The sequence below is a fragment of the Oryctolagus cuniculus genome, chromosome 7 (genome assembly GCF_964237555.1).
Source record: "Oryctolagus cuniculus chromosome 7, mOryCun1.1, whole genome shotgun sequence".
NCBI lineage: Eukaryota > Metazoa > Chordata > Mammalia > Lagomorpha > Leporidae > Oryctolagus > Oryctolagus cuniculus.
This window is the reverse complement of record NC_091438.1, coordinates 76,942,777-76,968,242: the sequence shown is the minus strand read 5'-3', so window position 1 is coordinate 76,968,242 and position 25,466 is coordinate 76,942,777. Positions and strand designations below refer to the sequence as shown.

Here is a 25,466-nt window from a genome sequence, read left to right as displayed (position 1 = left end):
CTCACCCCCTGCATCTTTGTCCACTGAGTGCCAACTAAGGGACAGTAACAATACAAGGCTCGGGTATGTGCCTCCGTATCCACCTGTTTCATCAGCAGCGAGATCTGAGTGCCAAGGTCGCCCACTTAGATTTTGTGGAGCAGGCCCAGGACACATTGGGGGAACTTTCCAATTCAGTGCCAGGAACATTTTAGGGATCTCTAATGCTTTCTACAGAGAATATCTGGGCCTCCACTTGTTTCCTTCTTACACTACTACAATTAGAGACAGAAGCTAATTCTTTCAAAAAACTTTTAAATTTTGAATTGTTTTGAGAAGCCAGGCCAAACCCAGGATCTGAGAACCCAATCCAGGTCTCCTACATGCACATTAGCAGGAAGCTAGAATTGGAGTGGAGCCAGGACTCGAACCCAAGCACTCTGATACGGGATGCAGGTATGCTGCTATGCCAAATGCCTGCCCCTAAAACTAATTCTGAACACTGGTCTACCTAGCTCTAACAACATCTATACCACTCTCCTCTTGACTTACTACACTCTAGCCACACGCCATACTAGCTTCCTTTTGCATTATTCCAAAGATGCCAAACTTGGGCCAGTGTCATGGTGCAGCAGGCTTAGTCACTACCTAAGACACAACGCTAGATTCCCATACTGGAATGCCCATCCAGCTCCCTGCTAGGGTGCACGGAAAGGCAGCAGACAGCCCAAGTACTTGGGCCCCTGCACCCTGGCTTCAGCCTGGCCCAGCCTTGACCGTCACGGCCATTTGGGGAGTGAACCAGCAGGTGGAATATCTGTTTCCCTCTGTCTCTCCCCCTTTCTCTCTGTAACTCAACCTCTCAAACAAATTTTACAAGAATAAAAGATGCCAAACTTGCTCCCAATAGTTTTCTATCCTCAATTTGCCTGTGCTTGCAACAGCTTGGAAGGCCCATGGCTGCCAAGTCTTAGATTTACTATCACCTCCTTAGACACCTGCCCACCCTACCAAGAGCCACTGTTCTCAGTAAATCAGCAGCGCATCATGGAATTTTCTCTAGAGCATTTGCTACACTGTGCAGTTACCTTACTTACCCCTTGGACCTCCTCTCTAGGTCCCTCACTAGAATACAAGTTTGGGGACGACATTGTTTCAGATACACTGCGAGCTACCCTGTGAGCTCACATGTTGTCACCAGCCTAAGTGTCAGAGCAGGTTACTGCAGTGAGTCAGCTGCTAGAATGTCTTCAACGCCAGGCAACCCTTAAGACACTCAGAAGGACTGGGCAGAACTTTCCTGGTGAAACCCTGAGGCTTATAATGTCAATGTACCTTTTGGGACTGGCATTGTGGCTCGGTGGGTTAAACATCTGCTTGCAATGCTGGCATCCCTTATGGGCATGAGTTTGTCTCCCAAATGCTCCACTTTTTTTTTTCTTCTAAGATTTATTTGTTTGAAAGGCAGAGATGCACAGAGAGAGAGAGAGAGAGAGAGAGATCTTCCATCTACTGGTTCACTCCCTAAATGGCTGAGATAGCCGGGGCTGGGCTAAACCAAAGCCAGGAGCCAGGAGCTTCTTCTAGGTCTCCCACATGGGTGCAGGGGCCCAAGGACTTGACCCATTCTCTGCTGCTTTCCTAAGCTATTAGCAGGGAGCTAGATTGGAAGAGGAGCAGCCAGGACTTGAACTGCGGCCCAAATGGGATGCTGACCCCACAGGCTGAGGCTTAACCCTTGATGCCACAATGCTGGCCCCAGCTGCTCCACTTTTGACTCAGCTCCCTGCTCATGGCCTGGGAAAGCAGTAGAAGATGGCCCAAGTTCTTGGGCCCTTGCACCCATGTGTGAGACCCAGAAGAAGCTTTTGGCTCTGGGCTGGCCCAGCTCTGGCCATTTGGGGAGTGAACTTGTGGATGGAAGATCTCCTTCTCTGTCTTTCCCCCTCTCTCTGTACCTCTACCTTTCAAATAAATAAAAAATAAACCTTTAAAATAATGATGATGATGATGATACCAGAAGAGGGACAGTGGCCGGGAACAGATTAAAAATAATACTGGCCATGAGTTTATGACTATTGAAGCTGGGGGATGGGCCCACAGGAGTTAGCTAAATGACCTGCTCAACTCTGTATCTGTCTCACTTTTCCTAATAAAGGATGCTTTCCAAAGTCCTAGACACCAAGGCACTTTCACCAGCAAGTCAGGGCAGCTACCTGAAGGTGAAGGTCTCGCCCTTCCAGTCTTGCAGTGGGCTCTCCCGGATGACATCCTGGGTCCGAGGCGAGCTCTGCCGCGGGGACTTGGCATGAGGGAGGGTGCCCATGTGGCTGAAGCTGTCACAGGACCTGATGGGAGGAGGGCCCTTCTTCTTCCGCGGCAGGGTGCCATGTATGGAGGCGTCTGGATAGGCGTCAGCGTGGTGCTCGGCGAGAGGGGACGTGCTGCTCAGAAGGTCCATGGACGAGGCCAGGGGGGACGGGTGACTCACTGGCATGTTTCTGGGCAGGCTGGCAAACTTTCCCGCGGCCATGACTCTCAACTCTGGGGGAAAAAGAAAGAAGCAAGTGTAAATCTCAGACACTCGCAAGCAACGACTTCCTCTCTACGCCACGCAGCAACAGAAAATCTCCAAAGGGTGTAAAAAGACAAGCACACTTTAGGGCATCGCTGATGGAATCTCATGAGAACGGGAGGCTTATTCATCTCCCTCCTTTCATGACCCAGCGGGTTCTCCTGGACTGGCAACAAACCCAAACAGCAGGTGTATCACAAAGTCTCCAGAAGCTTGTAAGTCATTTTGCTATTTTGGACCCTGAAAATGATGGAAAAGCATAACTAATGAAAACAGATTACGGGAGGACCCACGGCTTCAGTAACAAATGCGTTAGAGAAAATGTTAGCAATTGTTGGAGAATTAGCTCACATATTTCCACAGTCCCACAAAGGCTGAGAGCAGGTGGGGATTACTGGCATTTTTTAACTGCTAGGACATCTTCAGTGCCAGCCCAGCCCCTCCGTTGCTAACCAGAGGGACGGACAGGGCAGAATTTTTCTGGCAAAGACCTAGGACTTATGAATAAATCAGTGTGCTCTAATGAATGATGACAGCCCAGGGTCAGGGGTCAGGAGGTGGGCCATTCTTCCATGTATCAGCGTGCTCAGCTAGCAGAGGAGAGCCACTGGGCTGGAGGCGTCATGTACATGGTCCCCTAGGAGGGACAGGGACCTGCCTGCTGGCAGCAGGGCTAAGCAATGCTCATGGATACATGCATATTCAGGGAATAAAAAAAAAAAAAAAAGAAAGAAAAAGAAAAAAAGGAAGGAAGGAAGGAAAGGGGCAGAGGAAGCACAGAAAGAGAGCAAAGTAGCACATCACTTTGTGGGCAAAAGCAGCCCCAACCATTGTTCCCTGCTCAGTAGAAATGTTCCCTTTGAGCAGAGGCAGGTGCTCCAAGCCTCCAATACAAACTCTGTTATTGTCCTAAGTCAGATCATACACGACATCTTTAAGGCCAACATACAGAGAAGAAATAGGAGCCCAGGTAAAAACACACACACACGAAACAAAACAAAACAAAACAAAACAAAACAAAACAAAACAAAACAGGGTTAGTCCCTGGAGACCCAAGGCTCCCAACGCCATCGTCCACAGGTCGTGATCCTGGGCTTCGGTCTGCCTACCACAGCAGGAGAGCCGAGTGGCCTTCTCCAGGGCAGGGGAGGACAGCAGCCCTTAGCTGTGCTGCCTGCCCTCGGCCCTGAACCACAGTTCCCCACGGACCATCTTTTCCACTGCACCGGCCAGGGAAGCACTTGGAGTGAAGATCGTCACTCAGCAGCACTAGAGTGGAGAAACTGGAGACTTAGGCTTCAAGTTTGGGCTTGAAGGCAACACAGGTGGAACTGGGATAAAGACAGCAGTGTGTGCAAAGCAAACCAACTGCGTGTGTGACAACACACACAGGATCCACTCCTTCTGCGCACATGAGTGCCAGGGGTGGGTGGAAGGAAACCCCTTACTCAGCCCATATAATCCTAGCTGTCCTCAGTTCTTCGGCAAGCCTGGTAATTCCAGGGTTTGTCTGCTCCATGTCTAACTGGGACCACACAGAAGGCCCGGTTCACAGCAGGTGCAGAACAATGGGACTGAGTCCTGGCCAGTACCTGGCACCCTGTCAGCACTCACTCACTGTTAATCATTGTTATTAAAAGAGAAACCAAACTCCCTGGCCCCCCTGCCTGACCACCAGTGACGTAGGTGACCAGGATTCCCCGCTCTATACTCCCTGCCCCACCCCAGCTGTGAACTCTTGGCCTCTTCAAGCTATAGCACCCTCCCTCCTGGTGGGCAGGCCTGGGTCATTTCAGAGAGGTGGGGAGGCCTCTTCCTGTGCAAGGGGCTACGCTAGTGAACAAACCCATTTCCAAGCTAGTGTGAGAAGCACAAGTCACGGTAGCTTGCAGGGTCTCTGGCAGCCTGTTCCTTCCTGGCTTATCCCAGATCCAGCTACACTTCCAGATTGGGCTCAAATGTTCTAAGACGGCCCTGAGCAACTCACCCACTTTATTCTGATAACCACAAATGTCAGCACCTCTCCTTCCTGCCTTCAACACCAAAGACATTTAAGGGCCTGCCCTACAGAAGCAGCTGGGAGGAACAAAGACAGCTGAGCCCCAATTAGGAACTCTACCAGAGACTAATGTAACTCACATGGGCAGACCCTTCTGCTGGAAGGAACCACACAACTCGTAATTTGTACAAAAGGACTCGTGTTGCATCTCAACTGCGGAGCCAAAGCACCGTGCAAGGCTGAAGTTTACAGCGGAAACCTTGTAAGAGGATGCCACGAGGGCAGAGGTGTGCAGGCACGGAGCTGTCGCCACAGGCTGTGTGGTATGGCGGGGAGCAGATCTTGAAGTCTGACCTGCGGCGCTTATGGGCTTGGCTGGAAGCAGGCCACGCTGGAGGCAGGGAGCTAGTTCAGGCTGACAGCAAGAATCCACCAGGGGATGAGGACGCAGCCTGAGCTGGGGCAGCGGCAGGGCTGGGAAAGCAAGGACACAGTGTGGCCGGGAGGACAGCCAGATGCTATAGGGTGCAGAGTGGTTTCAGAGGGGGGCGCCTGCAGGAGGGAGGACAAACTTACACTGGAGCTCTGGCACGTGGCACGCCAGGGGACAGTGCAGTCCAGGAGGAGGTTAGGGATATGAGGCGAGGAGCTGAGGGCAGATGGAGATGTTTAAGCGTCATTAACATAAAGGAATATTTAAAATAGAGAAGGATCCCTCAGCCTACTGTAAGCTGATGTGAGAACCTCTTAGCTTGCCAGGGAGCATACAACCACCCATGAATCACATCCCTTCTCTCTCACCAGGGCTGCTTCCAGCTTACAAGGCCTAAGGCAAGGAGTGAGTTCTGAAAACATGAAAGTGGTCCTCAACCCAGCTGCACGTAAGAATCCTCTGGGAAGCTGACAAAATGCAGATGCCCAAGTCACAACCCAGACAGCAATGAAATGAGAATCTCTGGGCAGGCCACTGGCATCAGTCTTTTCAAAGACCCCCATGTTTAAGGCAAGAGGGCTGAGAACCCCTGGGCTCTTGAGGTTCTTTGGTACAGAGCAACTTCCTCTCAGAACTGCTGACTGAGGCAACAGAATCCACTGACAGCCATGAGGCACCACACAGTCCACAGGAGAATTCGTTCAAAAGTCACACATCTGTGCCCTGGTCCTGTGCTGGGTGCTGCAGACGGCTACTTTGCTCCTTCAAAAGTTCAATACAAAGTAGAATTGGGGCTGGCATGGAAGGTTACGCCGCCACCTGCAGCACCGGAACCCCATATGGGTGCCAGTTCAAGCCCTGGCTGCTCCGCTTCTGATCCAGCTCTTTGCCGGTGGCCTGGGAAAGCGTGGAAGATGGCCCAAGCGCTTGGGTCCCTGCACCTGTGAGAGAGACCTGGAAGAAGCACCTGGTTCCCATCTTCGAATTGGCCCTGCTCTGGCCATTGTGGCCATTTGCAGAGTAAACCCGTGGATGGAAGACCCCTCTGTACCTCTGCCTCTCAGATAAACAAATTAAAAAAAAAAAGAAACGTCAATTAAAAAAAAAAAAAGTAGAATCAAGAGAAATGTTTTCGTGAAAAAAAATTTTTTGAAATCAGTGCCTCGTTTTTACATAATACACATTTGCACAAACTTTTTGAAGATCCTTCTTACAAGCACAGCAAACGTGCCTGGATACCTTTTTTTTTTTTTTTTTTTAAGACTGATTTATTTATTTGAAAGAGAGAGAGAGAGGGAGAGAGAGATCGATCTTCCATCTGCTAGTTCACTCCCCAAGTGGACACAACAGCAACTGAACTGTGAACTCCATCCTGGGCTCCCAGAAGGGTGGCAGGGGCCCAAGTATCCAGGTCATCCTCACTGACTTCCCACGTGCATGTGCAGGACACTGGATAGGAAGCCGGGATGCTGGTGTCCCAAGTGGCGGCTGAACCCACTGACCACAATCCAGCCCCCTGGATGCAGTCTTTAAAGTCCAGTTGGGACCTTGGCCATTGGACTTCACCTCTCTCCTATGCACACAGTGTCCTGCCTTGATCTTGAAATCCATACAAAGGTCAAAGGCCGTATGTCTGGATATGGAAATATGAGATAATTCTGCGTGTGAGGGACAAGGGTGCCCTGACAACTCAGTGTGCGTGCTGCTCCCCTGACCCTGCTCAGCCACTGTGCTTTCAAATGCTTGTGAACAGTGGCCCAACTCACTTTGCCTTACAAAGATGTCTCAAAGAAACGGATGATCTCACAAGTCGAGGCAGAGATAAGCAGCCTACTCCTTGAGATTTGTCTCTTTTACTTCTGAAATGGGATCTTCTCCAAAGTCACAGACGCTTGTCTGACAAAGGCTTTAAGAACGTTCTAGCGTGTTTTTAACTCTGGAACTGTAACCGCCTCAGTTGCCTGGTATGATCAGGACCCAGAATTTGCAGTTTGGGTTTGCGGTACTTGCTGCGGAGTGGTAGGAAGGGCAATGGGGGCACCACAGCTACAAAACTGGCTTTATCCACTTAGAAGGAAACTCTGCTGGAGTTTAGGAATTAAGAGTATCCCTTTACTTTTGAAGTAAACTTACGAAGCCTAGCCGAGTGATTACAGTATGAATAACTCTCCCATGGACTGTATTTCAAGCAGCACAGCCCAGGATTTACACCACGAAGTTCCGAAGCATCGAGCCCACAAGCAGCTCTCTCTCCACGAACAGGAGACTGAGGTCTGAGTTAATCACCCTGGAAATGTCAGCAAGCCTGTCCCGGCAGCAGCTTGGGGAAGGCTGGAGTCCGGGCGGCGGCGAGCGCGGGGCCAAGGCCAGGTGATCGCTCCACTCGGCAGCCGCCTGGCACCCACACTGCCTGCGGGTTTCCCCGTGCCGAGCCGGGCCTCCGTCCCTGGCAACTCCGAGCGAGCCCGACCTGCCCTCGCCAAGGTTCTTTCCACGTAGCCTTGGGCGATAAGAGCCGAGGCTTAGCGCAGGCTCCGAACGCTCGGCTCCACTTTCCAGCTCGGCAGAAAGATTTCAAGCGAAAGAAGACACGACTTGGGCACACGGTTTTCCCCTTGGCACCAAAACCAAGAGCTCTCCAGCACACCCCCCTGGCCTGGCCCGGCCAACCTTCATCGCGCCCCCGCAACACCGCGCCCCGCCCGCGGCTCCGGACCGGCGTCTACACCTGATCCCGGCTTCCGCGCGGGGCGGCCGGGCTGCGCTGGAAGGACTGTGTGGCGTCCGGGAGCCACACAGCCGACCGTTCACTCCTTCCCAACAAAGCGAGACCGAGGGAGGGAGGCGGTGTCCACAGCCTTGGGGCAGGCTCCTGAGCTTTCTCTGCAAACTTCCCGGGAGCGCTGCGGCCGCTCACCCCCTCCCAGCCCCGGGCTTCCAGCGGAGCCCGCCGGGCCCTCGCCTCTCCCCCTCTCCAACCGGCCGGCCGCGCGCCGAGCGGGCAGGGCCGGGGTCGGGCGAGGCCAGCGCCGGGAAGATGCCGCAGCAGAGGCACGGGGCAGCGATACTCGCTGGAGATCGCCGCGGGCCACGTCCCGGAGCGTCCGGGGCCCGCTCGGTCCCGACTTCGGCCACCCCCACCCCCACCCCCAACGCCGCCTCCATCTCCTCGGGGGAAAACAACAACAAGCGCGGCTCGACTTTCCCCGGAGCCTAACCCTGACCAACAAACTTCCCAGCCCGTTCCCACCGGGCGCGGGAGGCCCCGGCTACCCGGGAGGAGCCGCAGCCGCGCGCCAACAGCCCAGACTCACCTCCCGCGCCCGGGCGCTGGGGCTGGGGCTCAGAGGCGCCCCGCGCCGCCGCCGCTCCGCCGGCCGAGTCCGCTCATGGTCCGCCGGGCGCGCCCGCCGAGAAGCCCGCGCGCCGCTCCGCCCCGGCCCCCGTCCCGGCGGCGGCAGGCGCTGCTCTGAGCCGGCGCCGTGCGCTCCAGCCCTCAACTGGTGATTTGCGGCTTGGCGGCCCCACCCCGGCGAGCCGATTCGCGGGGCCCTACGGAACCCCCCGCGATATTTACATTCGGCGACCTCGCCTGGCCCTCCTCGGCCAGGGATTCAGTTTGGCTCTCCGCACGACTTCCCACCGAGAGGCCGCTCGTCCAGGGTGTGTGTCGACCCTTTCCTCGCTGAAGCCCTCCCGGGAGAGACAGCCTCGCCCGCCTCACTTAATTATCCGGCTGATTGCTATCCGCAGACACCTGGCTGCCTTTCAGTTTAGGGTTTTGATGGGACAGAGACCCAGGTAACCACACGGGAACAGGCGAATCAGCCACACTCGCAGGGGTTGGGTGAGGAAAAAAGTGCGAGGTGAAGGTGTTTCGTGGGGTTGAGAATTGGAGCCCACTGCAGGATTCATTCGCAGGATCAGATTACAAAGCCATTGCAGCAGTAGAGTGTGGTCAGGCCCACCAAAGAGGGTCCGGAAACCGGTCTACAGTACATCCATCCGTAGGGCCAGTTTACTTGGTCAAAGGTACAGTTGGGTAGAATGGTCTGTCTGCCCAGTAAACGACGCTGGATCCACAGAACAAGCACAGGAGAGGATAAAGGAATCCTGACCCCTACCTCACACACCATGCAAACAAGAGAAAGTCTAGATGCATTTTAGATCAATGTAAAAGGTAAAGCCATAACAGTATCTAAAGAAAATACCTTCCTGATCTTGGTTGGGGTAGACTGAGACGGCTTAAAAACATATAGTACTAACTAAAAAGGAAAAAACCTGAACATTGAATATTAGAATTAAGAACATCTGTTCATGGAAAACCACCATCACTAAAGAGCCAAGCCAAGGAGAAAAGCATAATTGTAGCACATAAACCCAATAAAGTTCTAGAATACGGAATGTATAAAGAACAGCGGCAAATCAGTACGGACCAAGTAGAAAATCAAATTTAGGGGCAGGTGTTGTGGCATAGTAGACTAAACTGCTGCTTGGGACACCTGCATCCCATAGTGGAGTGGGTTCAAGTCCCAGCTGCTCCACTTCCATCCAACTTCCTGCCAATGCCCCTGAGAAGGCAGCAGAAGATGGCCCAAGTACTTGGGTCCCTGCTATTCGCATGGGAGACCCAGAAAAAGTTCCAGGTTCCTGGCTTTGGCCTGGCCCAGCCCAGCTGTGGCAGGCATTTGGGGAGTGAACCTGTGGTTAGAAGACTTTTCCATCCCTGTCTCTCCCTGTCACTTTCTTTTCAAATAAATAAATAAATAAATCTTTTAAAAAGCAAAAGAAAATAAAATTTAATATGGGTGGGTAGAATATTTTAATAGGCATTTTCCCAGAGAGGATAAATATGTATTTCTCAAAAAAAAAAAAAAAAGCACACAAAAAAGTTCTCAATTTATTAATCATCCCAGAAATGCAAGTTGAAAATTAAATGTGCAGCCACCAGTATGGCTAAAATGAAACCATCTGACAATATTAGTAGCCAAAGTGAATGTCTTATAACCACTTTAGAAGTCTGTTTGGCATTATCTACTAAAGCTAAATTAACACATATCCTGTGACCCAACAATTCTGCCAGTAAGTACATATCTAACAAAGGTGTATGCTCATGTTCACCAAAAGATGTTTAGAAATGTGCATAGCATCTTTTTTTTTATTTTAATTTTTTTGACAGGCAGAGTGGACAGTGAGAGAGAGAGACAGAGAGAAAGGTCTTCCTTTGCCGTTGGTTCACCCTCCAATGGCCGCCCCGGCCGGCGCGCTGCGGCCGGCGCACCGCGCTGATCCGATGGCAGGAGCCAGGAGCCAGGTGCTTTTCCTGGTCTCCCATGGGGTGCAGGGCCCAAGCACCTGGGCCATCCTCCACTGCACTCCCTGGCCACAGCAGAGAGCTGGCCTGGAAGAGGGGCAACCGGGACAGAATCCGGCGCCCCGACCGGGACTAGAACCTGGTGTGCCGGCGCCGCTAGGCGGAGGATTAGCCTAGTGAGCCGCGGCGCCGGCCAGAAATGTGCATAGCATCTTTATAGATTGAAAACAGTGTGAATGTCCATCAACAGGAGAGAGAAACTATGGAACACTATGCAGTAGTAGCAATGAGTGAGCTATTGATGAGTGAATTTCGGGCCGGCCCTGTATAGCCATCTGGGCACCTATTCGAGTCCCAGCTGCTCCACTTCTGATCTGCTCTCTGCTAATGTACCTGGGAAGGCAGTGAGGATGGCCCAAGTGCTTGGGCCCCTGCATTAATGAGGGAGACCCAGAAGAAGCTCCTGGCTCCTGGCTCCTGGCTCTGGCCTGGCCCAGCCCTCTTGTTGTGGCCATTTGGAGAGTGAACTAGCTAATGGAAGAGTCTGAGTCTCTCTCTCTCTCTCTCTCTCTCTCTCTCTCTAACTTTGCCTTTCAAATAAATCTTTAAAAAAACCGAGTAAATCTCATGACACTAAGTGAAAGAAACTAGACGCAAATATGTACAGAATATAGAATTCCATTTACACAAACCTTCAAAAGCAGTCAAAATGTTATCTTTGATGTTAAGCATGAAGGTGGTAGGTAGGGCCAGCAAGCATTGTGGCTTAGCAGGTCGGGCCTCCACATGTGATGCCGCATCCCATGTGGGCGCCAATTCAAGTCCTTGCTGCTGATCCAGCTTCCTGCTGATGGCCTGGGAAAAGCAGTGGAGGAGGCCCAGTGCTTGGGCCCCTGCACCCACGTGGGAGACCCAGAGGAGGCTCCGGGCTTTGGTGATTTTCTGGCTGTTTGGGGAGTGAACCAGCAGATGAAAAATCTCTCTCTCTCTCACCCTCTCTCTATAACTCTGCCTTCCTCCATATATATATATATATATATATATGAAGATGGTTATTTTCATAAGGGGTGGGTGCTGTTAAACCAGGTGCTGGTTACGTGAGTGTGTCACATTTGATAAAAGTGAACTCTTCTTCAGTTTACAAAAATTCATTTGTACACAGATCTGCAGTCAGTAAAACATTTACTTTATAAATTGTCTCTCATTGGGTGTATTCTGTATCATTTTCATCCCTCTAAGAGCTGTTGACAACTCCACAAAATTACAAATGCAACACCCTTGCACCCTCGGGAATGAGTTTCTCTGTTTTCCCTGTGAAGGGGCAGGTGGGTTAATCTTTATGGTCCCTGCATTGTTAGACTCACACATCTTTGACTTTGTCGGATTTTCCCAAAGTGTTTAGTGCAGAGAAGGTCAAGCAGACCAGCTGGTGCGCTTCTAAGCTGAGGCATCAGCCAGCCAGCTGCGGATTTCCTGTTGCTCTGAAGTGTCAGTGACAATGGTGTTTTTCTGAAGTATGCCAAGTCTTGTGGGCCATCATGGAGAGGTAGAAAGACCAGAAGACAACTCATACCCAGAGCAGCTTGGGGCAATCCTTCTTCCTCTCCGTCCCTCGTTTCCTCGTGGTATGTGAACATACACACCCACCACCTACCGCCAGGGTTCCCATGAGGAGTCCAGGAAATAATGGATGTGAATATGTGCAGAGTGTGGATTTTAACTCACTCTCTCTCTCTCTCTCTCTCTTTCTTTTTTTTTTTAACACGTAGAGTTAGACAGTGAGAGAGAGACAGAGAGAAAGGTCTTCCTTCCGTTGGTTCACCCCCCAAATAGCCGCTATGGCCGCAACTAGCCGATCTGAAGCCAGGAGCCAGGTGCTTCCTCCTGGTCTCCCACGCGGGTGCAGGAGCCCAAGCACCTGGGCCATCTTCCACTGCCCTCTGGGGCCGCAGCAGAGAGCAGGACTGGAAGAGGAGCAACCGGGACTAGAACCTGGCGCCCATATGGGATGCCGGCGCCGCAGGCAGAGGATTAACCAAGAGAGCCATGGCACCGGCCCCAGATTTTAACTCTCAGTAGAGCTGATCACACATTCTAGCATTTGTTTTCACAATGTAGCTATGAGACAAGAGGCATCTCCAGTCCCATTTTATATGGGAGGAAGCAGAAAGCTTAAGTAGCTTCAGCCACAAATTCCCCCAATTAATACTTTCTGCATGCCTACTATGTGCCAAGCTGTATACCTGGTGAGCTATGTGTTTTAACCTCAAGTTCAATGGGTCTTTCCACCACGCCACAATCTCATTCACCTTTGTACCCCAGTGCCTAGCACATGGTAGGTGCTCACCACATTAATGGATGAGTAATGAGAGTAACTGTAATGAGGTTTTTGATTAGATAAAATTCACATGGTTTACAAATTAAGAGAGGCAGAGGAGAATAGAGTGAAGTAGCTCTCTCACTTCTGTCTCCCACCTGCTCAGCCCCCTTCCTATGACAGGCAAGCACTGCCATTAGAATCCTGTGTGTGTCTTTATCCCCCACCCCTACACAAAACATAACATCAATATCCATTATTCCAGTCTTTGCTTTTTCTTTAATCACTTAGCAATAATAGATCTTGGATGCTTTCCCATATTAGTACAGAGGGACTCTTTTCCACATGGCATTTCTTTGGAGAGATGTACCATAATTTACTAGACACGTAGCTTGTTTCCTGTGACAAACAACACTGTAATGAATATAGCATACAAGTATAACTGTAAGATACATTTCCAGAGGTAAAACTGCTGATCCACAGAGTGTGCGCTCCTGTGTGGGATGAGGGCATCTTAGTTGCTAGCTATAAGCTCATAGGAAACTTAACTCTTTATGCTGTAAACTGCAAATACTTTTTCCATGACAATACTAAAGAAAAGAGGTGACATACGCAAAGCATGTGATCTTAGGAAGCGCAATAGGGAAGCCAGCAGAATGAATTGGGGAAATGAGAGCCAAGGTGGAGACAATGATTAGAAGGCTATGGCAATGACCTTGTTGTCACATGACAACGGCTTTCCCTAGGCTTGTGGCAGTGGGAATGGAAGTGAAGAAACAAAGCTACTACCAAGCAATAATTGGCAAGAGTTAATAATTAGCAACATCAATAGTTCCAGCAACAATAGCTACAATTGGTTGAGGAGTGTAACCACACACCCAATACTATGCCAAGTGCTTTACAATCTTCAAGCCACAAGCTATACCATTATTGCTCCCTTTTCACAAAGGAGAAAAGTGAGTTTTACCAGTTAAGTAACTTACTCAAATTCATACGAGATGTAAGTGGCGGAACAGAGGCTGACCCCCGGGGCTGTCTGACCCCCGCTGCCTGGGGAAGAGGCAGGGGCAAGAGGCGCGAGTGGAAGGTCTTCAGTTGGAGTTCCCCGGGGAATGCCTGCCTTGATGACAGACGCAGGAGAAGCCAGGGAACAGCTGCCTCCTGCAGGCCCGCGCCGTGCTGAGCATTTCCCAGAGCTCGCGCCTGTGCACCACCACTCTTCATCGGTGTCTCTGCAAGCCTAAGGGGGCAGTGTCCCCATTTTACTGTAAATAACCAATCCCAGCTCAGCTGTCCTGTTCTCCAGGAAACCATCCCTAACACGCCGCCGCAGTCGGGCTCCTGGGCACGGGCTGCCCGTGGCACCTTCCCCAGCCTGGGATTTGTCACAGGTGGGAATTACACATTTATTTCTGTCGTGGCTACTTAATAGCTGTTGCCCTGCGGACTGTAAGGTTGACGACTGGTTTTGCTTTTGTTTTGTGCTCAGTTTGGAGCCTGGCGCTTGATTGGCACCCGGGACTTATTTATTGAATGGGTGAGCTCAGCTCTAGACCCTTTGGACTTTCCTCTTTGCACTACCATAAAGCTCACGCTAGGCTAGCTAGACAGAATGCTAGGGATGTGGGCTGTGCGGTAAACAGTTTGAGGATTCCAGTTTCCTCTCGCCAAAGCTGACTTGTACTTAAATTTTCAAACAGCAAAGCCCAGGACTGTCTCAGCCCAGATGAATGAAAGGACAACACAACGGTGACTGCTGGGCAGCGCAAGAGGCTTTGCCAAGCAGCACCCCACCTGGAGGGATCCCCTCCTGCAACGGAGACATCTTTCCAGTCCCAGCCCATACTCTCACCCACAAGCAGCCGGGGCAGGCATCAGCAACACACATTAAGGAATAACAATTGGAAATTTCCTAGCCTGCTAAGCCCCGAGAGTAACAAATAAGGAGTACCACCACCTCGTCAGGGCTGGCCTAATCCACAAACTCTGGCCACTGTTCCCCACATACTTCCTTAATCTAATTACCAGCTTGTCATTAGTGAGCTTCTAGATTTAAATTCAACAACCGGAAGGAGATACACTAAATAGCTCCGAGCCCACTAAGATCCCAGGTGATTTTAACTTTCTCACTTACACAGCTTTCCTATTTTTTTTTCTGACAGTACACATACTCTGTTTTTAGTATTTAAAATGCAACTTTATGGACAAGCACACCAAGCACCTACTTTGGGGACAGCATTACTAGCCCCGGGAGCTACAGGGGTGAACCCACTGCCGGGGCCTTGATCATCCGGGCAACCATGCAGAGTGAGAGAAGCGCGGGCTGCAGCAAGTGTCCCCTGTGCGAAGGGACTGCCAGTGATGATGGTGAAAACAGGGAGGAGTGGGGTGAGCTCGGGGAAACAAAGGCCTTCCCATAGAACTGGAGAGAAAACAGATGTAGGTGAACTCCAGGGGCAATGGCCACCCAATTGCCCAGCAAGGGCGCAGTTTGGAAGCAGCCAAGTGCCCCAGCAGGGCGGCCGTGGTGACTGCGGCATGTACAGGGCAGGGGGTGCCTGCGGGAATGGCGCAGAACAGAGAAGCTCCCAGCTGCCCACACAGGAAAGCCTGGCTCACTTGGACAGACTGATTCCGTCTTTGAGAGCATGTACTCACATGCACATGTTCAAACGCACATGATCAGAGGTCATGGCAGTGCCCTGTGCAGTGTCTCTGTAGTGCAGGGGTGGGGATGGGGAACCTTTTTTCTGCCAAGGGCCATTTGCATCTTTACAATGTCATTCGTGGGCAAAATCACCAACTTAAAAGTTAGCCTGCTATAGACTTACTGACCGTCGAGTCCCGCCTGCGGTTGCCTTGGCAGGGCCAGGCCAACCAAATGATTTAGCGGGCCTTACGGGCCTGAGGGCTGCTGCAGAGGGTGGTTAAATCATGGTCCATCTATCTTCTGGCACACACTATGCAGCTGGTAAGAATGAGGCAATTCCATAGGTACTGACACAGAAAGATGGTTATGAAACATTAAGTGAAAACATCAAGTCATCCTTTTGATGTAAAACAACAAGCTTCTTTATTTGTGTGCATAAGTGTGGGATTATGTGCAAAATGTCTGGACGAATTTCCTCCCAGTGAACTGAGAAGTGAAATGGATGGGTGAGCAAGAGGGGACCTTCTTGTTCTTTCATGCCATCCTAAACTATTTGAACTTTTTCCACTGGGCACCCACTGCTTTAATAATTAAAAATAGGAGTGTGTGTTCTGTGCGGTGGTTAAGCCAGCACATGAAACACTCCTATCCCACGTAGGAGTCTGGGCTTGGGGCCTGGCTGCACTTCTGATTCCAGGTTCCTGCTAATGCATACCGCTGGAGGCAGTAGATAAGGGCTCAAATATTTGGGTCGCTGCCTCCATGTGGGAGACCCAGATGGAGTTCCTGGCTCTTGGTATCAACTTGGCCCAGACCTGGCTATTGTGGGTATCTGGGGAGTGAAACAGTGCGTGGGAGAGCTCTGTCTCTCTCTTTACACAGCACTCACTATGTGCCAGATGCCAATCTAAGAGATTGTTTTTTTTTTTAAGATTTTATTTATTTATTTGAGAGGCAGAGCTATAGACAGTGAGAGGAAGAGACAGAGAGAGAGGTCTTCCTTCCGTTGGTTCACTCTTCAGATGGCCACAACAACCAGAGCTGTGCCAGTCCAAAGCCAGGAGCCAGGAGCTTCCTCAGGTCTCCCACATGGGTGCAGAGGCCCAAGCACTTGGGCCATCCTCCACCGCTTTCCCAGGCCACAGCAGAGAGCCAGATCAGAAGAGGAGCAGCCGGGACTAGAACTGGTGCCCATATGGGATGCCAGCACCGCAAGCAGAGGACCAACCCACTGCGCCATGGCGCCGGCCCCAGAGATTGTTATTAAAATGAGTTAATCCTTGTTTGAGAACAACCGTGTGTGTGTGTGTGTGTGTGGGTGAGGGGGTCCACACTGTTCCTAACCCCCATGTTACAGATGAAAGCATGGTCCCTGGCCAGGTCCCCCAGCAGTATGTAAAGGAGCTGAGTTCTGAAGCCAGGCCACCGCCTTATACTTCAAATCCCCTGACTAGAGTGCCTTAAAAGGATTAAGCAAGCAGCACTGCTTTCAAATCCCATTTGAATGCATTTGAATCCCATTTTTTTCCCTAGTTGGCTGCATGATTATTAGCAAGGGCATATTTGTACCTCAGTTTCCCCACCTGAAAAATGGGGCTAATAGTCCCATACTTGATGACACTGCTGTGGGAACTACACAAAATATGTTCAGTGCCAGCCGCTCCTGAGCACCTGATGAATATAGACTTTCTCCCACTGAGATTAAATTACTTTGATGGGTATCCATTTTATTGGCTGTTTTCTTGATTGGCTGCCTCACAACATCTGATGCTTCAAGGGTATGTGGGAAAGGGGGACCTTGGGGGAGGGCAGGGTCTGAGAAAGTAGAAAATGCTAAACTAATGCTTCACCTGCTTCACTTTTGCCTAAAGCCAACCTAGTTAAGATGATAAAAGGAAAACTATTTATAGAGTTTTTAAAAATCATCCCAAGGTAAAGTACTGTCAAGAGTGAAGATGTGGAGGTTCAGGGATTGCTCAAGGTCACTGAGCCAGTGACGCAGCATCTGGGACAGCAATATTCTAATTCCACATTGCACCCTCTTTCCACAACCCTCTGCCTGAGCCAGTGTGGAGGTGCTCAGAAGGAAAGCAGAAATAAATGACCGTGGCCGGGGTGGGAAGGCTTTGATTGCATCACACGCTGCCGACACTGAGTAGGGAGAATGGCCTACATAGCTAAGGGATTCACTGGCCAGTGCGACAGACCCATCCCCCTGGGAGCCACACAGCTGGGGTCCGGTTACCATCCCTTTCTCTCCGTGTTTATTACACTTATCTCTACAGCTGTCGCCATTCCACAAAAGAGGACAGAAGCCCTCTGGAGCACACAGGTGGCCTTAGCAGGCAGGTGGCCTCTGGCCGATCAGGGGCAGGGCCAGAGTAGAGCCTTGGTTGTTGCTCCCTGCTTAGCTGCCTCCTGCCTGGGCCAGATCCTTCCTCACTTTCAACTCAAGAGCACAGGGATCAGGCAGGAGCTGAGGAAGGTCTGTCCCCTTGGGAGGCTCCACCGGCCCGCATGTCCCAGGCTCACTCAGTCCCTGTAAGCCAAGGGTCAGTACTCCACTCTCCAGGGAGAGCTGGCAGCTGGAAATGGATAGGAAAGATGGGGAGCTCCCAGGCCTTTGACACGGCAGGATCAGGGTACAACTCCCTCCCACGGTGTCATCCCACGCCATCCTCTTTCACTCAAAAACTCTGACTGCTAAAGTATACGGGTAACCATTAATGCTGGGCTTATTACGCTGTTCTCTCTTCTGTGTATGCTTGGCAAAGTTAGATTTTTAAGTGTAGGGGAGTGAAGATGGGGTTATCAAGAGACAATCTTGTTTCTGCTGGTTTATGTTTCAAATAACCTGCTCACAACCTGTGATGCCGCATGTCTAATGCTGATGTGCCAGCAGGACTCAGCAGGACTCCCTGCAGGAGCAGCCGACAGTGAGTGGGAGGGCAAGGGGTGAGGGGTGAGGGGTGAGGGGTGAGGGTGGCTCTCTGGGTCCTTCCTCACAGGATCCTCCCTCCCCAGTGCACACACAAGTGGTATGGGGCAATCCTCCTGGCTGGTGACCACCGGGATGGTACAAGGCTTCCAAATAGTCAGAATCATCTCCAAATAGTAGCACAGTCGACCACAAGGAACTGGCCCCTCAGAACTGCCCTAGCTGTCTGCAGTGTGGGCAGAGCACCAAAGGCTCTGGGGGACGGCGCCCAGCCTAAAGTTGAATCTACCAGCACCGGGCTAGGAGCTTTCGATGCATCATCTCAGTCCACTGCTTCAGCAACAAGCCAAAGCTACAAGGTCCACTTCACAGAGGAGAAAATGGAGGCACTCATGTGCGATTGAGCTGTACAACGTTTACGCCTTGTTGGGGAAAAAAGGCCGAGAATCCGTGTCTTTCCTATCCATTCCCAGCTGTCACATCTTCTCTCTAATGAAAGGGGTAACAGCTGGGATGTGAGGCCCCCACGCTGGAGTCCCTGATCCCCGGCCTGCATCACCTCCAATGGCCCCTTGTTCCTCAGGGTGAGTGGGAGAGCTTGGGGCTGAATTGCCTGAGCTTAGTGTGGAAAGGCAACGTGAGTATTAAAAGCACAAGCAAGTTGGCCGGGGGTGACTTTAGCTTGCTGCCTGGCCCTTGATAGCGTTCAGTGGATACCTATGAATTGTTGAGAGCATTCAATGCGTACATGTGAACTGCATGTTTGAACAGAGCTTCCAACAGCGTGGGGGTGTGTGGGAGTCTCCAGCATGCCGGGAACCGCCGTCAGGGCTCCGTGTACTCTTGGCTTTTCCTCTTGCCAGGAAACCATACAGGTGTTCACAGGTGTGAGCCTCACAGTCCCTGCCCCCTCTCCTTGTCCTGTCCCCCAGGGCTGGGCAGAAGCATCAAATGTCAGCCCCATCCAGAACTGCGTGGTGACAAGGCTCTCAGGTGACCTGCGTGCGAGGTACTGCCCTGGCACAGGCAGCCCTGGGGGAGGGAACATGCTGTCATCAACCCCTGGGGGACACGGGAGAAAGTCCTTCCTGTACCAGGCGTAAGGTGATAGGACGTCTGGGGGCTGAGACCTGGTATGGCACTAACTTCTGCCCCCTTGGAGAACCCATAAGAAGGCATCGAGTGGCGGGGAAGGCAGTTGTCTCAGTGGTGAGCATTTCCAGCCCCAGTGTGATCCCTGGGTGACCTCGGCTGTCTCAGGTTCATGAGCATGGAGGGAGTGAGAGCGCCCCTTCCTGCCAACATGACCAGGCAGTGACAAACGCACCACATGGAAGGAAATTAGTGAATAATCCTCACCTATCCTGGAGTGAGTCAGAAAGGCCTTGCGGACTGTGTACTGGCTGATTACATTTCTGTTTCCTAATTCAGAGCGTAGAGTTCATGAATGCTCAGAGAGTGTCCCCCGAAATGCAAGGATCTGAGGACAATAAATGAAGTGGCTTTTCACCTCGAAACCCTCTATCAATAAAAGTATTATACGGTTACCACTTTGGTTAAAGGTCAGGTGAGCTGCTTCATAGACTGCTGTGATTCTGTAACTGTTGGGGGGACAGAAACTCCGCCACATCCCAGGGCTCCTGACCGCCTGTGCTCTTCCTAGTCTCCTCTGGATTTTCCATGCCAGCAACAGGGACCGCCACCACCGTGGCTCTGCCTGCTGCATCAGTACCCACCCCTGGCACGCTACATGCTTTGCCCACTTGTCCTCACAACGGTTCTTTGATGTAGGTATTCTCATCATCCCTACCTATAGGTGAGCAAACCGAAGTCTGGGGAAGTTAAGTTATCCCAAGTCGCACGGATAGAAAGAGGCAGCACGTTAGAGGACAGAGCTGACAGAAGTCGGGTAGTCCAGGTCTTTCCTTCCATGCCTGCTTGCTTCTACCTCACCTGGCTGCTCATGGGATTCCAGGGGAGGGACATCGGAAGGAGCAGAGTAGGCGGTGACCAGGGCTTCCTGGGTGCCTCTAAATCACATCACACCCGGGGCTGTCAACTGCACCAGCAACCACAGGCTGGTGCCAGCTCCAGGACCCTGTGATGCCCTGTGGGAATCGCAGGCATCAGTACAGGAGCCAGGAGGGCTGAGGCAGCAGGTCCCGGCCACCTGCTCCATGTGCCCCGTGAGCCAGGCAACAAGGACAGAAAGCCAGGCAGGGGTGCAGGCATTCGGCCTAGTGGTTGAGATGCCCACATCCCAGATTGGACCACCTGGGTCTGAGTCGTGATTGCAACTTCCTGCCAGTGCACACCCTGGGAGGCAGCAGGTGATGGCCCAAGTGGTTGGGTTCCTGCTGTCCTGTTCCCTTCTCTTCCATTGTCTTCACCCATTCTTCCCTCCTCCACACTTGGAGGCTTACGCTTTCCCTGACGCCAATGTTCTGGAACTTGCCTGATCATAAGAATCTCCCGCAGGACTTGAACACGTGGATTCCCAGGCGCCTCGCTAGAGGTCTGAATTGAGACACCTAGCCGAGACTTAGGTTTGAGAAGATCCATGTGTCCTTACGATCAAACATGCTTGGGAAACACTGTACTACCCCCCATTGTCACCTACTGAACAGAGAAACTGCTGGCAACTCACCCTGGAGGTGGCTGCTGTCCTCAGAGCCACCACTCCTGTCCTATTGTGGACAACATTGACAATGTTCTAACCCCAGGGTAAACTGACATTCCGAGTCCAGTGACCTCCATCGGCACTGCACGCCACCGCCAATGCCCCAGCCCCTGCCCAGCCCCTGCCCGGCCTTGCTGTCTCTGGAGCTGCCCCTCCTCTGACATAGCACGTGCCTCCTCCTACCTGCATTCCCCTGGCCTCGCCTCCCCCCTCTCCCGCTCCCTGGCCCGTGGTTCCTGAGTGTAGTGCTGTCATGCACGAACATCTTCCTGGTCCGCTGAGCTCCTTCTGCGCCTCCTTCCTCCTTCCCTGCCCGTCTGGAACCCAGGGTGACTGTATGAGCCATTTTGTTGCCGGTCTGAGCCCATAGCCTCCTGCTGTAATTACTTAGCAAACCTTAGGTTAATTCTTTCCATCTTTTCTTTCCTACACCCAAGGAGCTGAGAGCAAAGATCTTTCAGGAAAGCCTACATCTTTGGAGGCTTGTCACGCCACAGGGCCACCATTTGCAACTGGGCTCAGCTGCTTCGTCTGCAAGTTGAGGCCATGATGCCCTTGAACCTCAGCCCCCACCCTTTCCCCTTGCAACAGAACCAGCACCACAGTCGTCCTCTCCACCTGTCCCTGCACCCTCAGAGCATTGGCCTCACTCCTGCTGCTCCCCACGAACCCACCCAGTGTGTGCTTGGTCCCATCCCCTCCTTCCCTCCATCGCTTGTCTGCATCTTTTACGGCTCCCTCTCCATCGCTGTCGCAGCTCAGCCACTTGAGCTGCTCAGGCTCCCTCACGTGAAACACCCTGCTTGGCTTCACGGTCTCCTCCAGCTCCCGTCTGCTCCTCTCTCTCCCTCCTGTCATCAAAGGCCCCGGGCTTCTCCATGCCCGCCTTGGCCTGGCCCCTCCTCTGAAACTTCTCTCCCCAAGGCTGACGATGCCTCGCCCTGCGCACGACCCTGTGGACAGGATTCAGACCTCGTGTCCCTTGACCTTTCTGCTCCCTGGGGCATGGCTGACCACTTCCTCCCCCACGAATCTTTCTACTCTTGTGATCTCCCAGACACCATTTTCTCCCCACTCCCCTCCTCTCCGGTGGTTTCCTCTTTCCTGGGGATCCTCCCCCTCCAGCCACTTTGAAAACGGGTGCCTGCCCGTCCTGAACACACCCCGCTGTAGCCGTAACGCGACCCGCTTCAGGAACTCTGGGTTTCACATCCAGCTACCAGCTAAATGTTGACTGTGGCTCGGACAGTTCAAAATAAGCCTGCCTAGAGCCAGCCCCCTCTTCTCTGTACGCCCCTGTATCAGGGTGACACCTCCTTCCAGCAGGTTGTCCAACCTGGAGCCCGGGGGCCAACTTGGACCCCTGTCTGCCCCATCTCCACCCCCCCACCCCCCACAAGGCCAAGCACTCCCCAGGGCCTGGGGACTTTACCCATAAATCGTCCTCAAAGCCTCACCCTCCGCCCCTCCCCCCACCCCCATACTGCGGGTCCTTGGCCTGCCTCAGCTGGACTCTGCGCAGCCAGTCGGGTCCCCTCCCTCCCACGTTGCCCTGCTGCGATCTGGCTGTCGTGCAGGCACCTGCGTGATGTTTCTGAACCGCCAGCCTGACCCCCTCTCTCCACCCCGAATCCTCCAGAGCAAGTCAAAGCCCGCTCTCCTCAGGACGGCTCCCCTACACTCCTCACCATACTGGGGTCCCCCAGGCTCTTCTCCCTTTCTCCTCCTCCTCCAGCTTGGGCCTGATGCTCCCCCCTTGCCTGGCTGGGTTAGTGCTCCTCAGAAGTGCTCCTACACTTGCGAGAAAGCTCTGGCCCATTAGGACGCTGACAGTGGGAAGAGAGAGCCGGGGGGTGGTTGTGCAGCCTCACAGCTGCCGGCCTCCCCAGCCCCCATTGTTGCCACTCCTTCACGCCTACAATGTGTCCCCTGCCAACTCTCCCCTGACCCGGCCCGAGGACCACCTCCAGCTCTGCTCCTCACAGGGAGTGGCCTCTCGTGGCTATTGGCAAAGCTACCGGAAACTTGGCTCCCAGCTGTTCCCATCTAAACAGGTGGTCCAGGAAGCCTGGCAGCGCCTGTGGGTTTAAAAGTGGGGTGGTGGTGGTGGTGGGGTAGATGGGTAGGTAGACTCCTGGAGCGCCAGGGTTTTGAGCTGCCTGAACTCAGGAAGCCAGCTCGTGGAGGAAGGAATGGTTCCGGTGGGATGGAGGGTGCTAAGCCACCCACCTGCCCACCTCTGGCTTCCTGAGGTGTGCGAGCAGGCCTTCAGGGAGGTGGTTGATAAGCAACCTGTGAGCAGGCTGAGAGAGATGCCAGCACCCCCGGGGCTCTGGGGTGCACGCCTTGAATGCGGTGGGGGAGCTCTGCCCTTGGCCTCTGCAGAGACCCGTCCTGCGCGCTGAGTGATGTCTGGGAGAACGATGTCACCTCAGGCCCTCAGACAGCCTCTGACCAGGCCCTGGAGGGGGTCAGGAGCCCTTTCAAAGAGGGGCCGGAAAAACTGACAGTGCCAGTCCAGGCTGGCTTTTGCTACCCATTACAAGCTGGCCCTGCTAACGGGAAGGGCTACAGAGGAGGCAGCAGCAGAAGCTCTGTGGCCAGCAGGACCACTCAAGCCCAGAACTGAAAAGAGGGCTCCTGTACGGTTGTGCATGCTGTCCACTGTACAAGTCAACTCAGGTGAGGGAACAATGCCTCTGTACCCATGTGGCAAGTTCTATTTCTTTGTGCAGGACTGCGTTTTCTCGGGAAGAAGGATTCCTATTTCTTAAAAGATTTATTTATTTGCAAGGTAGAAGGGGAGGGGGATGGATGGGGAGAGAGAGAGGGAGGGAGGCAGGGGAGAGAGATCTTCCATTTACTGGTTCATTCCCCAAAAGCAAGCCATAGCCAAGACTGGGCCAGGCTGAAGCCAGGAGCTAAGAATTCCACCTAGGTCTCCCCCATGGGTGGCAGGTACCCAAGGACTTGGGTCAGCATCTGCTGCTCCCTGGGCACATTAGTAGGAAGCTGGATCAGAAGCGGAGATGGGAGTCCATCCCAGGCACTCTGATATGGATGTGGGGTCCCGAGTGGCAGCTTAACCCGCTGTGCAACAATGGCTACCCTAGGAGGCCTATTTTTAATCTGCAAAAAGTCACCTTGATGGAGAAGACTTTGGCAGCAGCAGTGAGAAAGCTTAGGAGAAGATCAAAGGAACGCAGTATCTGGAAGAGATGAGATCCTGCTGGGTACCAACTCAGAATTTCTGCCCATCAAAGGGTAGGCATTTGGCCTAGCAGCTAAGCCACCGGCAGGGATGCCCACATCCCATATAGGAGTACCTGGGTTCCAGTCCCAGCTCCACTCCCAGTTCCAGCTTCCTGCTAAGGCAGCCCTGATGGCTTGAGTAGTTGGGTCCCTGCCAGCCATATGGGAGACCCGGATAAAGTTCCCAGCTTCTGTCAGGGGTCACTGCAGGCATTTCTGGAGAGAAGTGGCATACAGGAGCTCGCACTCTCTCTCTTGTTCTCACTCTCTCTGCCGCTCAGATTAAATGATACATTCAGCTCATCAAATGCTGCCAAGTCCACGGTTGTGCCCTACGTCTCCCTTCACTGCCTTCACTTCACCGCCCACTCCTTCCTGCCCACCTCCGCCACAAGTTTCCTGTGGCCAGAGGAAAGCCGGCAATATATTCACAACCTGAACGGGTGGAGGACGCCTGGCAGAGGGAGGCGGTGTCCCCAGCCTGCCCTGGGACTCCCACTGTGCCCAGCCTTAGCAGGGGCTTCGGCTGCAGAACTAAGCTCTGCGCTGTGGCTGCACGCCAGGGGAGAGGGGCTGCTGAGCTCTGCCCTCTGCTTCTGTCCTATTTATAGCCTCGCCTTAACAGCACCCACCACCAACCACAGCCCACGGGTTCTGAGCTGCCCGGGGTTGGGGGAACTTCTAGGAAGACTGCAGCTTTCTGCTGAAAGCTAACAACACACAGCATAAGGGAATCTGGCTTTGGGGTTCAGCATGGAAGGCAGACAAGTGGAGGATGCACGTGGGCACGGACATGGAGATGGATCTGGCTTTTCCAAGTCCCTGTTTGCGCTGTCAGCGTTGCGTTCTCCACCAGCCCTGTAAAACAAGTACTAGGATCTCCATTCTACTGGCGAAGAGAAGGAACCCCGGAGGAAGAGGCAGCCCTGGCCAGCTGGGACGCCGTAAGGATCTGACTGGAGTTTCCCCAGCTGTCTGACTCTGACCTGTGGTTTCTGTTGTTGTTGTTTAACCCTGGCTATGGCACCTGCAAAAAACTTCCTTGGCAGCAGAGAAGCAGCAGGAACAGGAAAAGCTGGAGGAGCTCTGCTTTAGTGCTTGATGCTGTCTCCCCACAACCTTCTCCCTCCCAGGTGACACGTCCAGGACGCTGGAATCCGCGCCGTGCCTCCCCAGCCCCTCCAAGGACCTGGGTGCAGGGGAGGTGGCTGCACTACAGCAGTCCCTGAGCGCACGTCGCGGGGGGCGGGGGGCTCCCTGATTCCTGCCCTGCTCCCTGCCCTCCCCCACCTCTTGTTTTGAAACCCTAGTGTGGAAGATCTTTCCCCT

The 25,466-nt window shown here is 52.8% G+C and overlaps 1 protein-coding gene across 9 annotated transcripts in view; it reads right to left on the bottom strand.

Annotated features, from left to right (window-relative positions):
* The window catches only part of BCAR3 (BCAR3 adaptor protein, NSP family member), a 282,166-nt gene that overhangs the window by 109,468 nt on the left and 147,232 nt on the right, over positions 1-25,466 (bottom strand). For 6 of the 9 annotated variants that reach the window (XM_051857484.2, XM_070078017.1, XM_051857483.2 and 3 more), the window contains one exon: positions 2,196-2,523. In XM_051857484.2, coding sequence (XP_051713444.2) covers positions 2,196-2,512 — 317 coding nt within the window. In that variant the 5' untranslated portion in view covers positions 2,513-2,523. Of the gene's footprint in view, positions 1-2,195; positions 2,524-7,714; positions 7,923-8,300; positions 8,469-25,466 lie in introns of those variants that run through there. The other 3 variants (XR_011390567.1, XM_002715853.5, XM_051857488.2) reach the window with 3 other exon arrangements.